This window comes from Myotis yumanensis, unplaced genomic scaffold (genome assembly GCF_028538775.1).
Source record: "Myotis yumanensis isolate MYYU_CA2020_CCGP unplaced genomic scaffold, mMyoYum1.0.hap1 SCAF_11, whole genome shotgun sequence".
Lineage (NCBI taxonomy): Eukaryota > Metazoa > Chordata > Mammalia > Chiroptera > Vespertilionidae > Myotis > Myotis yumanensis.
The window spans coordinates 29,373,836-29,389,928 of record NW_027223762.1 but is presented as its reverse complement, the minus strand read 5'-3'; the positions used below and the strand labels follow the sequence as shown (position 1 = coordinate 29,389,928).

The 16,093-nt window shown below is 38.1% G+C and overlaps 1 protein-coding gene across 2 annotated transcripts in view; it reads left to right on the top strand.

Moving 5' to 3' along the window:
- PSME4 (proteasome activator subunit 4) overlaps positions 1 to 16,093 on the top strand; it is an 89,480-nt gene that overhangs the window by 68,541 nt on the left and 4,846 nt on the right. For both annotated transcript variants that reach the window (XM_070429217.1, XM_070429218.1), the window contains exons 34-43: positions 529 to 598; positions 3,192 to 3,317; positions 3,836 to 3,988; positions 6,566 to 6,670; positions 7,452 to 7,543; positions 8,721 to 8,852; positions 9,212 to 9,420; positions 11,522 to 11,607; positions 13,249 to 13,377; positions 14,662 to 14,817. In XM_070429217.1, the coding sequence (XP_070285318.1) occupies positions 529 to 598; positions 3,192 to 3,317; positions 3,836 to 3,988; positions 6,566 to 6,670; positions 7,452 to 7,543; positions 8,721 to 8,852; positions 9,212 to 9,420; positions 11,522 to 11,607; positions 13,249 to 13,377; positions 14,662 to 14,817 (1,258 nt within the window). The remainder of the gene's footprint in view (positions 1 to 528; positions 599 to 3,191; positions 3,318 to 3,835; positions 3,989 to 6,565; positions 6,671 to 7,451; positions 7,544 to 8,720; positions 8,853 to 9,211; positions 9,421 to 11,521; positions 11,608 to 13,248; positions 13,378 to 14,661; positions 14,818 to 16,093) is intronic.

The following is a 16,093-nucleotide window of genomic DNA, read 5'->3' as shown; positions in this document are numbered from 1 at the left end:
ATGCACCTTACTATTAAGCTTATTATCTCTGATATAATTTGTTTTATCTTTAAACTTCTGGGGATGTTCAGAAGCACTTGAAGCAGTTAGAAGGACTCAACCACCAAAAATACGCACTCTTCAGGCTTTTGCCTCTTCCTCTTTTTCTTTTGTCCTGCCAATGCTATACCCTGATCCTGCCTCTTTTCTTGTTTTTCCACCAAAGCCCTTAGGCTTCCTCAGTTCTACCACTATACGTGTAATGTGTTTGTTAATAGCTGCTCTTAATCATATTCCTACCTATTAATACTAAACATGCCTAAACCAGACCAGAGAAATGCCTGTTTATCTCTTATTGTTGACTAATTTGTGTCATAAGGACACAGTGATCTGATAGATTTTTTAAGGCCAGGACTGTTAGTGATGTATTCCTATCCCAAAACATGGCATCTAATTAGAGTTTATTAAAAGTACCTTCCAATGCATTCTATTCACGAAGATCTTACATATTTTCTTACGTGTATTACAATTTAAACTCTTACTGTGTAGGAATATGGTTGTTTATGCTGGTGTGGAAGAACAGCCCAAGCTTGGCAGGAGCAGGGAGGATTTGACAGAGGTAAGCATTCCATTTTCACCATGAGTTAACACTTGCCCTGGTTCAAATGCAACTTACTTGTAGCCAGATACATTTCAAATTCAGTTCATTTTTCTCCCCAATTTGTGTGTTTCAGTATAGCGCTGGGTTAAATACCAGTAAATGTGTACTCCCTTACTCCACACCACCCATCTCCCTTGTTCTCCCCTATTTTGTTAGACCAAGGTGTGGCTGGAGTCTCTTTGTATCTAAAGTTACTCTCAAGTTACTACCCCACTTGGCACTCACTTGAGCACTACTGTGTATAGTTATCGGCTCGTTTTTTTTGGTACCATTTCTGTCTAATAAGCTTCTTGAAAGCAAGGATAATGACTGGCTTTTAGTGTTTTATTGTATGTAAATGATAGTTACCCAGTACGTAGATGTTTATAGATTTAAGTTAGAACTCCTTAGTCCTCATAAATCATTTGTCAGCTTGAAAGTTGACTTAAGGCCTTTTAAGTTTATGTCTTTCATTAAGTTACTGGTGTAGTAGATGCATTTTCTAATTCTGAACAAAGTTTATCTTTTAACCTCTGATGCTATATAGATATGGAAATAATTTTCTGGAGTTTGGTATGCAGTTTGGGGATTTTTTCTAAATTGCACACAAGATGGTACAGTAGCATAAAGCCTTCATTTCCTAAGCAGAAGATGTTTTGGTTTTAATTCACAGTTTGAGAAATAGAATCCATACTTGAAGATGAAGGAAACTTAGCTACTCTTATGGATTTTACATTTTTAGGAAGCGATATTATATGGATTTTAGAAAGCCTCTATGAGAACTAAAAATTATATCTATACACACACACACACTAGAGGCCCGGTGCACAAAAATTTGTGCACTTGGGAGGGGGGAGGTCCCTCAGCCCAGCCTGTGCCCTCTCGCAGTCTAGGACCCCTCGGGGGATGACCATCTGCTGGCTGAGGCCTGCTCCCCAGGGGATTGGGCCTAAGCTGGCAATCATACATCCCTCTGGCAGTCCGGCAGCCATCGGGGGATGTCCACTTGCCAGTGGGGAGCAGGCCTAAGCTGCAGTCGGACATCCTTAGCACTGCTGAGGAGGCAGGAGAGGCTCCCACCACCACCGCTGTACTGGCAGCCATCAGCCTGACTTGTGGCTGAGCAGAGCTCCTCCCATGTGAGAGCTCACTGACCACCAGAGGGCAGTTCCTGATTGAGCGTCTGCCCCCTGGTGGTCAGTGTGTGTCATAGTGACCAGTCATTCCCAGTCTTTCTGCTGTTAGGGTCAGTTTGCATATTACCCTTTTACTATATAGGATAGAGGCCTGGTGCACGGGTGGGGGCCAGATGGGGGCCGGCTGGTTTGCCCTGAATGGTGTCCCGGATAAGGGTGGGGGTCCCGCTTGGGTGCCTGGCCAGCCTGGGTGAGGGGCTGATGGCTGTTTTCAGGCTGCCTGCACCCCCTTCAGGGTGGGGGTCCTCACTGGGGTGCCTGGCCAGTCTGGATGAGGGGATGATGGCTGTTTTCAGGCTGCCCGCACCCCCTTCAGGGTGGGGGTCCCCTCTGGGGTGCCTGGCCAGTCTGGATGAGGGGCTGAGGGCCGTTTTCAGCCGGGCCAAGCCTACAGCTGAAGCTCCCAGTCTCTCCTTTTTTTCTTTTTTCTTTTTTATTCTGGGATTTATTTACCTTCTGTAATTGAAACTTTGTTGCGGCTCCAGCTCCAAGGCTGGCTGGCTGAAAGCAGGTTTCTGGGGTTTGTTTAGCTTCTATAATTGCAACATTGTTGCTTAGAGTGCAGCTCAGAGCTGGGCCTCGGCAGGTGGGGAACCTTGGCCTCCTCCATTGCCGGGCAACCAAGCCTCATGTTCGCTTCAGCTGCTGGCTGCCATCTTGGTTTGCAGTTAATTTGCACATCGCCCTGATTAGCCAATGGGAAGCATAGCGGAGGTATGGTTAATTACCATGTTTGTCTATTATTTGATAGGATATAGGCCCGGTGCATGGGTGGGGGCTGGCCAGCCTTCCCTAATGGGGGCCCCCAATCGGGGTGGGGGTCCCCACTGGGGGGCAGGCCGGCTGGGGTGAGGGACCATGGGAGGTTTGCAGGCCGGCCATGCCCCGATCGGGGTGGGGGTCCCTGCTGTGGGGTAGGGCTGGCCGGAGCGAGGGGCCATGGTTGTTCTGGTCATTCTGGTCGTTCCACCATTTTGGTCGCTGGGCTTTTATTATATAGGATATATATATATATATATATATATATATATATATATATATATATATATAATTGATTTCAGAGAGGAAGGGAGAGAGAGACAGAAACATCAATGATGAGAGAGAATCATTGATTGTCTGCCTCCTGCACGCCTCCTAGTGGGAATTGAGCCTGCAACCCCGGCATGCGCCCTTGACCCAAATCTAACTTGGGACCTTTCAGTCTGCAGGCTGACACTATATCCACTGAGCCCAACTAGCTAGGGCTGAAAATTCTTTAGAACAAAAATAGTAGCTTACTGTTAGGTATTAAAACTTTATAGATGAATTTTAATGTTTTTAGAATTGTTTTTAAATGCATTTTAAACACTAAATGTTCTTTTTCTTTAACTTTACAGGCAGAACAGATCATATTTGATCATTTTTCTGATCCTAAGTTTGTTGAACAGTTAATTACTTTTCTATCTTTAGAAGACAGAAAAGGAAAAGATAAATTTAATCCTCGACGTTTTTGCCTCTTCAAGGTAACTGTTATTTATATGCCTTCTTCATAAAGCTTAGTGACTGTCAGTTTGTAGGTTTATACGTTTTAAAGTATTTGATCAAAGTTTGAGTTTAGTCATCTTATTTTCATTTAAAATGGCTCTGGAAGTTATGCCAATCATATTGATCTTGCCTTATTGTCCTAGCACTCTATTAAAAAAGGTTTTTTCCCTTTATCTTTGTAATTAGCAGTTGAAGCAAACAAAAAAGTCACAAAACTAGATTCATTTGATGTTCATGTTATTTTTTTAAAGGGTATTCATGTTCTGTTATTTTCTAAAGGGTATGCTATTTTTAAGGTCAGAAAGATTATTAATTTTTGTTCTATTTATTAACAGTACCTCTAAGTTAAAATGATAAGAATACGGTCATTTTACATGTCACAAAGTTCTAGAAGGGAGAACTGGGTGTGTGTTTTTAAGCACAGTCTTAATATGGTAAACAAATGGAGATGATAGTCATTTAAGTACCGAGGAACTTTCTTATCTTTGTTTTATAGGGTATATTCAGAAATTTTGATGATGCCTTTTTGCCAGTGCTGAAGCCCCATTTAGAACGTTTGGTTGCAGATTCACATGAAAGCACCCAGCGATGTGTTGCAGAAATTATAGCTGGTTTAATCAGAGGTTCTAAGCATTGGACATTTGAAAAGGTGATGTATTTGTATAGCACGTTCCCTATTAAAGCTACATTTTCCACTTATGTAGTAAGTCCCAACACATTAGGTCCATTTCCTTTCTTAGTTGATGCATTCAACAAATATTTGCTGAGTTCCTAATAGTGGTGAAGAACCACTTCTCCTATTATTGAGTAATTTGTATGAGTAAGTATGCAGTGAAGACAACATGAACAAGTGCTTCCAAATTGCTTGAGTATCTTTATTTATTTATTTTGTAATACATTTTTATTGATATCAGAGAGGAAGGGTGAGGGAGAGAGAGGTAGAAACATCAATGATGAGAGAGAATCATTGACCAGCTGCCTTCTGCATGCCCTCTACTGGGGATTGAGCCCACAACCTGGGCATGTGCCCTTGACCGGAATTGAACCCGGGACCCTTCAGTCCGCAGGCCGACACTCTATCCATTTAGCCAGACCAGCTAGGGATCTTTTTTTTTTTTAATACTTATTTTTCTACTTGGCTTTGTTAACATCATAGAAGAGATGAAACCTATTCTTTGAATTGCTTTTTTCATCTGATGTAATAATGAAAGCCAAAGTATTCATATTTCCTAAAATAGCCATAAATGCACTCTTGAACTTCTTACTAGAACTGTGTTAGGTTGTATCTATGTAATGTTTAGAATGACATATTAATAAAGTAATCTGTTAAAACAAAAACAATTTGAAATGTTCAATTCAATATTGCTTTTGAGTATAAGTCACAATCCCCTGGTATATAGACAACATTCAATATCTTTTAAATTTTGAATTATTTGCCAACATTAGGAGTGAAATCAGGATATGTCATATGAAAATATTTCTGTTTCTCTTGAAAAATACGAAGGTCCTGGAATGCTGGTTCCACACTATTGCACTGTATCTGTTGCTGGTGCTACTCCTGGGCTTCTCCTTCATGGGGCGCTCTCTAGTTCTCATTAAACTGCTGCTTCTCAACCCCTTGCCCCATCTACACAGCACATTTGGTCTTATAGGCACTTTGAGTTTGACACCCTTCTTTTGAGTATCCTGCTTTTTAATTGTAAAATTTAGTTCTATATATCTGCCCTAAGGTTAGTTTCTTAGCAAAATGCACTAGGCTGAAAATAACCAGGTGAAATGTCTGCAATGCCTGAATATAAGGTAGGCCACCATTTCTCCAAAGGAAACACACAAATATTGTTTTGGGCCAACTTAATTACACATACTTTTGGAAGGCCTATGAATGCTTTTTAATATGTTAATTTAGTTATATGTATTAACATCACTTATTAAGTAAAACTTTGTTAATTTGTATTACTGCCTTTTTCCTGTTCCCATATCATGAAACAATTTTATTTGTTTTATTTCTTTTTAAAATATGCTATTGATTTTAGAGAGGGAGGGAGAGGGGGAGAGAAACATTGATCTACTGCCTCTTGCACACCCCCTACTGGGGATCAAGCTGGGCATGTGCCCTGACTGGGAATTGAATTGGCAACCTCTCAGTGCATGGAGTGACACTCAGCCAACTGAGACACCCTGACCAGGGCTCTTATTATTACTTTTAATCAATGCCTGGTGCTACCACTGGAAACATTACCCCAAGCCCTCCCTCCCCATTTGTCCTTTTGACTCAAGTGCAGTCCATGGACATTACTTGGTAGCTTGTTAGGAAAGGATCTCAGGTCCCACCCTGAACTAGTGAGTCAGTCTGCATTTGATCAAGATCCCAAGGTGATTTGTATTCTCATTAAACTGTGATAAGTATCTATACATATATTTGCAGTCTCTGTATAACTGAACATTTCTTAAAGGCTATTGATAGTAATTCAAAACTTGGTATTTGAAGATTATACTTCAGGCTAATAAGAAATTGTCTTAAAATGTCATATCTTCCTAAATTAGGATTCAGTCATATGACCTCAATAAACATGAATTTTTTAAAGTGATTATAGTCCTTAGTCACAGGATTAAAAAAAAATTATTACTGATTTTATAGAGAGATAAGAAGGGAGAGAAGGGATGGAAACAGTTATAAGAGACATCATCAATTGGCTGCCTCTTGTTCACTTCCCACTGTGTACAAGAGGCAGCCAATTGATCTCTCTTAGAGATGTTTCTATTCCTATTGGGGATCAAGCCCACAACCTGGGCATGTGCCCTAACTGAGAATTGAACTGGCGACCTCTTGGTTCATGGGACCACACTCATCCACTGAGCCACACCAGCTGGGTAAGCACACACAATTTTGAAATGATGGAGGTTTTTTCCAGCTCAGTATGCTATATTATTCAAAAATTTAAAGAGAGAACCTCTGTTTAAGAGAACTTACATGATTTTGTAAGGGATCATATAAGGGGTCTCCTCTTTTCTGAATAATTTTTTGGAAAAACAATCACATTATAACTGGGTGTGTGTGATGATGATATAGTAAAGTTACTTTTCTGGATTATTTAGGTGTTCTAAGAAGTAATTTTTTTTAAAAGAAAAAATTTAAATGCAGTGTCAGTTTGTGTGTTTATATGTTTCCTGGAAAAGAACCGAAGACACGTTCTGAGTATTTTCCCATGCATTTTGTTTTGAGTAGGTGGAGAAGCTTTGGGAGCTTCTGTGCCCTCTGCTTAGAACAGCGCTGTCCAACATCACAGTGGAAACTTACAACGACTGGGGAACTTGTATAGCAACATCCTGCGTACGTGCTCCTGCTTACTTCTGTGTCTAACTGATCTATTCAAACTTTTATACCTTGTCTCAAAATCTGTGAATTCTCATTATACCTCCTGAACTTGAAATTTTGCTCATAGTTGTGTCATTTTAAAATAATTGGAAATGGTTCTGTTTAGGCTTTATTTTTATTTTTATTTTTTACAGAGAGGAAGGGAGAGGTATGGAGAGTTAGAAACATTGATGAGAGAGAAACATAGATCAGCTGCCTCCTGCACACCTCCTACTGGGAATGTGCCTGCAACCAAGGTACATGCCCTTGACCAGAATCGAACCTGGGACCTTTCAGTCCCCAGGCTGACGCTCTATCCACTGAGCCAAACCGGTCAGAGCTGTTTAGTCTTTCAAATAAGCCTTGAGTGGTAACCTTAAGAGATTATTATATCCTCTCGGCCATAGTAATACATTGTTTTAGAACAGATGACAAGTCAAATAAACTTACATGTAGTAAGAGCCAGATGATGCAAGGTTATCGGTGTTGTTTTTAACACTAAATATGTCCATAACGTGTATACTCTGATTTGAAGAAAATCCATTTAGCTAACAATTTTCTCACTGCTTATCTTTTTAACATGAGCTATGATAACATATTTGGATTTGACTCACTTGTGACTTTTAATCTGATTTTCTTCCTCTATCCTTATATTTATAAATACGATATATATTTATATTTATAAAATAAAAGGATCTGACTCATTCACAGCATTGTAGGACTCCTGTTTTAATCATTACTTTGTATTTCAACACAGGAAAGCAGAGATCCCCGGAAACTTCATTGGCTTTTTGAGCTGCTGTTGGAATCACCATTGAGTGGTGAAGGTGGCTCCTTTGTAGATGCATGGTAAATAAAAAAAATTTTTTTAAAAACTTACACAGTTAAGAAAAGTTAGCATGTTTGTGCTTGATGTATGAATGGAAATGAACTGCCTACACTCATTAAGGCTAGATAATGTAATTAGAGTTAACCCTTGAACAACATTGGTTCAGACTGTGCTGGTCCACTTTTATGCAGACTCTCCCCTCCCCCCCTCCCCCATAGGTATACAGTTAGTCCTCTATATCCCCAGCTTTCACATCCGAGGGTTCAACCAACCTTGGATGGAAAATACTATTAGGAATTCTTGGATGGAGAAGGCCGGCTTTTTTTATTGCCAGCTGTATGCATTGTTCTATGCCATTTATATAGGGGACTTGAACATCTGAAGATTTTGGCATCCACAAGAGGGTACTACAACCAATCCCCCTAAAGATACTGAGGGACAACTAAAATTTGGGGGAAGTCTAAAGTTATATGGGGATTTTTTGACTGCTCAGGAGTTGGCACCCCTACTCCCCGTGTTCAAGGGTCAGCTATAAATCTTCTATGAGATACGTGATCCATTCCGTACAACATGATACTAAGTACAGTTATTTCTCAATAAGGACAAGTAAGAGAAATGGAAGCAACCTGAGCAATTCCAATATAAGTTAGATTCAGCCTTCGCCATTGTCAAGTCTTTTATATCAGGACCGCCTTTGGTGCCGTGACAGTAGTAGCTTCTTTCTCATAGCTTCTCATTGTTCACTCTTTCCTATGAGGAAAGAAGAGAGTAATCTTATAAGGGAAAATATTCTTGGTGGTGTATAAGGAGCTGAGAACAAACTAGTGGATAAGAGAGAGAAATAGAGATAATCCTGTTAACAAGAAGAAGAATTGATTATTTTTCTTAATTAGTGGGGAAAATTCTGATGCTTAGAGATTAACTCAAATAATATTCTGAAATCATTATTTCTTTTGATTGTAGTAGTGGAGATGACAAGAGAATACAGAGAAAATGATGTAGGAGATACAATAAAATCTTCATAAAGATGCTGTTTTGAATTTGGAGAAATGGCCTACTCAAGTCTTTTGCCCATTTTTGAATTAGGTTTTGTGGTTGTTACTGAGAAAGTGAAATAATTTTCAGTGAAACACAGGTCATTAATCTATCCCATCAGTATGTAAAGACTAACACAACTCTCCTGTGTTTTCATTTTAGTCGGCTCTATGTACTGCAAGGTGGCCTTGCCCAGCAAGAGTGGAGAGTGCCTGAGCTATTGCACAGACTGTTGAAGTACTTGGAACCCAAACTCACCCAGGTTTACAAAAATGTCAGGGAAAGAATAGGGAGGTAGGTATTATTTTCTCTGTGGTATGGTATACTTCTTGAGCTCTTTTTATTCAATTTTAATATCTAGGAATGCATACTGGTTATGTTACTATTGAGTTTCATAGTATACTCTTCTTCAGATTTTGTTTTATTTGGTGGTGTACACACTAGACAAGAGGCTTTGAATGTAAAATAGGGTGGCAGTGGGCTCCCCAAGCCAGAGATGAACAGTCAGCATGCCCCGTGTTTATTACCTCAGAGTTGCAGGCACAGCACAAGAGACCTTCTCTAGGAATTGTCTTGGTTGGGTTATAGCTTTTGAGCCCTAGTTTTATTGAGAATGTGGGATCTCTTCTTACGGTGCCTATTTCATTTTATAGTGTGCTGACCTACATATTCATGATAGATGTTTCTTTGCCAAACACCGCGCCAACAGCATCCCCTCGTGTTCCTGAGTTTACTGCTCGAATTTTAGAGAAATTGAAACCCCTCATGGATGTAGATGAAGAAATTCAGAACCATGTCATGGAAGAAAATGGAATTGGTGAAGAAGATGAACGAACTCAGGGCATTAAACTCTTAAAAACTAGTGAGTGGCTAAAATTAGTAGATACTCACTTAAAAACAGACATTTATATTTTCCTAGGGCTTTTTTCACCCTTTTTATTGTGGTAAAATGTACATAACATAAAAGGTACAGTGGCATCAAATACATTCACATTGTTTGTGAACAACCATCACCATCATCTATCTATCTTTACTACTCTTTTCATCTTTTAAAATTGAAACTGTACCCATTGAGCAATAACTCCTCATTCTCCCCTTGCCCAGCCCCTGGCACCCACCATTCTACTTTCTGTAAGGTTGGCTAGTCTAGGTGCCTCATCTAAGTAGAATCATACATGTTTGCTTTTTTATTTTGCATAGTGTTTTTAATGTTTATTCATCTGTTGATGGACATTAGCTTATTTATCTCTTGTGCTATCGTGAACAATACTGCTATGAGTATGGGTGTGGAAGTATCTGAATCTTTGCTTTCATTTCTTGTGGGTATTGAAAATGAATTGCTGGGCCATATGGTAATTCTTTGTTTAACTCTGGGGAGGCACCAAGCTATTTTTCATGGTGGCTGCACCATTTTACATAACAGCAGTGCAGAAAGGTTCCATTTCTTTCACATCCAGAAAACACTTGTTTTCTGTTTTTATGACTATCGCTGTCCTAATTGGTGTAAAGAGGATATCTCGTGGTTTTGATTTGCATTTCTGTAATGATTAGTTGTTGAACATCTTTTCATTTGCTTAGTTGTCATTTTTGTATCTTCTTTGGAAAAATGCCTATTCAAGTCTTTTTCCCGTTTTTTAATTAGTTTTTGTTGTTGTTGAGTTGTAGTTCTTTAAATGTTCTGGATATCAATCAAAGAAATCATTGCCATATCCAATGCCATGAAGTTTTCCCTTAGATTTTCTTCTAAGAGTTTTATAGTTTTATCCCTTACATTTAAAGTATAAGATATGAGCTTCATTCTTTTTGCTCATAGATATGCATTTTATCAGAACCACTTGTTGAAAAGACTGTTATTTCTCTGTTGAATAGTCTTGGTACTCTTGAAAATGAATTGGCCAAATGTGTGAAGGTTTCTTTCTAGGCTCTCTAGTCTATTTCATTGGTTTATATGTCGGTCCTGATGTCAGCACCATACTGTTTGGATTACTGTAGCTTTGTAGTAGTAGGTTTTGAAATCTGGAAGTGTGAGTCCTCTAACTTAGTTTTTTTTTTTTTTTTAATATATTTTTATTGATTTCAGAGAGGAAGGGAGAGGGAGCGAGAGATAGAAACATCAATGATGAAAGTCATTGATCTGCTGCCTCCTACATGCCTCCCCACCCCCCACTGTTGATCAATCCTGCAACCTGGGAATATGCCCTGACTGGGAATTGAACTGTGACCTCCTGATTGATAGGTTGACACTCAACCACTGAGCCAACCTAGCTGGGCCTTTCCCCCCCACTCCCCTTAATTATCTTTGTTATTGGTGGTGTCCTATTGTCCTGATACCTTAAAATTTTTCAAGGATTCTGAATATAAACAACTAACTTAGTTGTTGTTTTTGCTACATTGGGATTATTTTTTGTTTGTTAATCCTCACCTGAGGATATTTTTTTCTATTGATTCTTAGAGAGAGTGGAAGGGAGGGGGAGAGGCATAGAGAGAGAAACATCGATGTGAAAGAGACACATCGATTGGTTGCCTCCAGCACACACCCCAACTGGCACTGGGGATCGAGCCTGCAACCGAGGGACGTGCCCTTGACCAGAACTGAATCCATGACCCTTCAGTCCAAGGGCTGACACTCTAATCACTGAGCAAAACCAGCTATGGCTACATTGGAATTATTGAAGGCTAGTTTTAATTTGTATTTAGCATAGTTATTTGGTAAACTTGTTAATAATTTGCTGATTCATTATTTGAGCATGGCTTTAGTACTCCATAGATTAGTTGACCCCCCCCTTTATTGTGAGTCCTGTCATACTGCTGGTCAGTATCTAATTTAAGAAGTAATATAAACAATCTGTTTAGTAACATTGAAGCACTGCCAATGTGGCTAGCACTAGCACCACAATACTATTCTACTTGGTGGTCTCTAATTGGATAGCGAAGACTGATTCTGCATATCCATTTCCAAATAGTATTGAAATGGCTGATGGCGAGTGCAGGAAGATCCTTCTCTACAGCAGTCACAGAACAACTTCAGCTTTTACCTTTGTTTTTTAAGGTAAGTTAATGGCTAAAATTAGGAATGCATCCCCTTTTGACGTTCAAAGGGAATTTATACTTATCATCTGACGGTTGATAGTTTTCAGACTGTGTATGATTTGGTTGTATCTTCAAAAATAGAATAGTCACAGGAAAATCATTAATTGATAGTGGTTTTATATTTGTTGAAATAATCTTTTAAATATTAGGTAAGATGAAACATTGTTTCACTAATAGTCAATTTCTAAGTAATAGTTTAGGAAAATACTGATAGCTAAAAAGAAAAGCCACAATGAAATTTTTGAATATAGCTCTTTCTGACTTTTTAATACTTAATATATAATGAATCTGAAGATCAAAATGTTCAGTATATTGCATTTATTTTACAGTGATAAATGACATTATAATTGGTTGTAACAAATATCTACAGGAAGTAACTTATATCTGGTATTTGTATGGTGATTTTGAAATTTTATTTGATGGAAGGTATGACCTGAGATGGTTTTAATTACTCATCTGGTCAGAGGATGAAGGCAATAAAACTTAATATCGAAAAGAGGCTCAGAAGGAGCCTGTCTGAAGTTTGGGTAAGAAGAATGAAGGCTTGGTGAAGATTCCACTTGTTATAGGCATGCAAAGAAATTTCATAATACTAAGCTTTGAATCTCTCACCTAAGTTGGTATAATCCTTAGTGTGTTAGAGAAAAGTAATTTATTTTTAGAAATTAAAACTACTTTAAAAAGAAACAAGAAAATACATTTAGAATATTTGAGAGGATACTTATTTAAGGGTTGGGGAAGACAAAGAAAAGAAGGTAGAGTGAATGTACCTTGTTTTATTAATTTGTCTTTAGGACCCTATAAGCACGTTTAAAATTAAATGGAAGGAAAGTACCTTAAAAAAAGACGAAATGAAATAAATGAACCTTACCTCACTGTGTATCTGGTTGGTATGATAAAAATACAGAGCAGTGGCTTTTAAGAACACAGAAATTCATACATGCCTTGTGGGTAATATCCTTATTAATAATATTGGAGTGAAGCCATTATGTGTAAGGTATAATAAAGAACAAATGCAGTAATAATTGTCTGTAGGAACCAAGATTTTTAGCATGGGAGACAAGGGATATATAAGAATCCAAGCTGTTTAGTAAAATCCCTGTAATCCTAAATTTGGAACTATCATTTTGATCTCATGATCCATTTCTATTTAGAAAATATGCTTATATCCTAGCAGTGTCCACCAAAAAGGCCCAGAACCACTAATCAACCTAATAGCAATCAATATCCTGGTGTCCAGATTATACTTCCTAAGTGTCATTTCCCACTAGAAGAACCAGAGTTGCTTGGAGAAATGGCTGATTTCAGGTTTAGACCAAGAAATGTACAGGGTAAACCTGGGTCACCTTGTCATACCAGAAACCTAGGATGCTACAGTTGTGTTAAAGGATGCAGGAGCCAGTTTGAGCACCAATAAGAAGGGCAATTACAGTGGATCAAAGCCATTAAATTTGTTGAGATTCAATGGTTCATAATGATACTTTAAAAAAAAAAATCGTTAGAGGACAAGAGGGAAATCACTCTGAGGGAAAGTTGGTTGCCTGTGTACTGATTGGCTGTTACTTTCCAATTCTTGTCTTTGGTTTGTTTTATTCTCTAGATCGCCCCAGTGGAAAACGACAATAGCTATGATGAACTGAAAAGAGATGCAAAGTTATGTTTATCACTAATGTCTCAGGGGTTGCTTTACCCTCATCAAGTGCCTTTGGTACTTCAGGTGCTAAAACAAGTAAGAGTGAATACCAAATATATATCTTTTTGTTGGGATTTTGGCTTATTCTAAGAATTTCACTAAGTCATCGGCAGTGCACACAGTACCTGATACTTGTTTAATTTTTCTTTTAATATGAGTGAGTACATGTACTGACCCAAGAACCAGACCTAGATTTTGTACCAGGCTCTGTCACCAGCTTCTATGATCTTGGGCAGATCACTCAACCCCCAAATATTCTGTGTACATAGAGAGTTAATTATTGAAGCACCTTGTATACAAAGTGCTTAATGAGGGAAGGGATGGTCATTTCCTTTTACCATTTCCCCCTTATGTTATTCACTTATATTTCCTAGCCTATGGTAGAAAGACCTAAGTGATTATGTATTTTCTGGTAGCATTTTTTAGTATACTCTGTGCTCAGCTTTATCCAGGGCAGCATGTGCTATATAATATAAAAGTGGACATGTCCCCATGGTTTTCAGATTTTCTACTTTAAATGACACCAAAAAATATTTTTAACAGCACAATATTTTGGTATTCTTTTTGTAGTGGGATTTAGTAGTTCTCAATCTTTTTTGCTTTCAATACCTTGCTACTATCAAAAGTAAAATAAAATAATATGCAACCTTTTGAGGAGTTAGTCATGAATTATAAATAATTAATTCTCCTAAAATGGATTTTTATCTGTGTACTAGAGGCTCAGTGCACAAAATTCGTGCCCGGGGGTGGTGGGTGTCCCTCAGCCCAGCCTACACCCTTTCCAATCTGGGACCCCTCGAGGGATGTCCTACTGCCCGTTTAGGCTAGTTGCCCCCAGTTGCCCTCCCCTGCAGGCCTGGGTCCCCCCACAACTATCCTCCCCTGCAGGCCTGGTCGCCCCCAACTGCCTTCCTCTGTCGGCCTGATCACCCCCAACTGTCCTCTCCTGCAGGCCTGATCACCCCTAACTATCCTCCTCTGCAGGCCTCAGTTCCCCCCAACTGCCCTCCTACTGACCATCTTGTGTCCACATGGGGGTGGCCATCTTGTGTGTTGGAGTGATGATCAATTTGCATATTACCTCTTTATTATATAGGATTCCTCCCCTTTACTCTCCACTATTCATATATTCTGAATACCTTTACTGAAATAGCTTATACAACCTTTCATTTTGAAGGAACTATAAGATGAGGTTGCTGTAACTATCCGCATAAAATAGGTAGAATTATATTAGAAGATTTTATTTGTGTGTCATTTCTATGTCTGTCACCTCATGTTCTTGTCAGCACTATTTTCATTGTTTATACTTCTCATTCACAGACAGCAAGAAGCAGTTCTTGGCATGCTAGATACACAGTGCTGACCTACCTCCAGACCATGGTATTTTACAACCTCTTTATTTTCCTAAACAATGAAGATGCAGTTAAAGGTATCAGGTGGCTGGTCATAAGTCTTCTGGAGGATGAACAGCTGGAGGTAAAATTTAAGTTAAAGCAAATAGAAATTTAAGAAATTCAAAGAAAGCATCATGGCTCCCCTTTAAATAGTATTTACACATTGATAACATGTGTTCTATTAAAGTATAAATCACTAAAAGTAACTTTAATTTTAGCGTAGCCCTCCTGGATTGGTTTGATATCCTATTCATGATTTCCTGTAATACAAATGGAAACAAACATTAGGCAGTTCTTATCCTGGTTTCTGTTTGCAGTGGGCAGGTAACATTTGTGAACCAAAATTTTCTTATCTACGAAATTGCTGGTGATAATACTCTATCTGTGTATCTTACTGATTTTTAAATGACTAATAGGAATGTATATGAAGGTAGTTTCAAGAGGATAAAAAGTTACACATAAATGTATTATCCTGTAAACTTAGGAAAGGATTGTTTTTCCCTTTAATTTTCTTTGGTAAAGGAATCAAAGGCAACTTTTGTGGTGTAATTAATATTTTGTACAATAAGATACATTAATTTGTTGAAATAGCCTAATATAAGAAAAGCATGTTGTGATAAATGTGAAGTAAGATATAACTTTCTAAATTGGCTTTAGGTAAAGAAAATGTAATTGACATTTTTACTTTATTTTATGACTTAATGGGTTTTCCATGTAGTGAGCACTCCCATTAATGATATATTTTATTTGAGAACACTAAAAATAGATTGTATCTGTAGGAAACTGGGAGTGGAAATGTTTCCATTTCCCTGATGAGCCTGTTCATTTCCCAATCCAGCTGCGTGTGTTCTTTGAGCAGAATTGTCTAGTCCCCAGGGCACTCCCACCATGGTGATAACAACTCCGACAGGCTTCAGTGAAAGTATTTACAGTTACCTATAAAACTTTACAAACTTTTCCTTGTATTGTTTTTAACTAAAGAATGGAAATGGCAAGGTGGGAACTCTAAAGTCAATGTTTACTAACTTTAAAGATTATAGCAATTGCATTAAAATTTACCGTTTTCTGGACCTTATTTTAGAACATTTTTTATATTTTATATTTTCCTTCATGTAGTAGGCTTAAACGTAACTGTTAGCATAAATATAACGATGACTTTTATTAAAACTATCATTTTTAAAAGTGACGTCGACTATCTAATAATTAAATACAGCTCTTATGGTAATGTTGAAAACAATTTTGTAGTAACCTAAATGAGAAATGTTTAAAGAAAGCTTTGTAACATTTAAGCAGACTTATCAATAGGAAAATAATTTATAGAGAAATTTAATTTTGTATAAAATAGTTAAGCATTTACC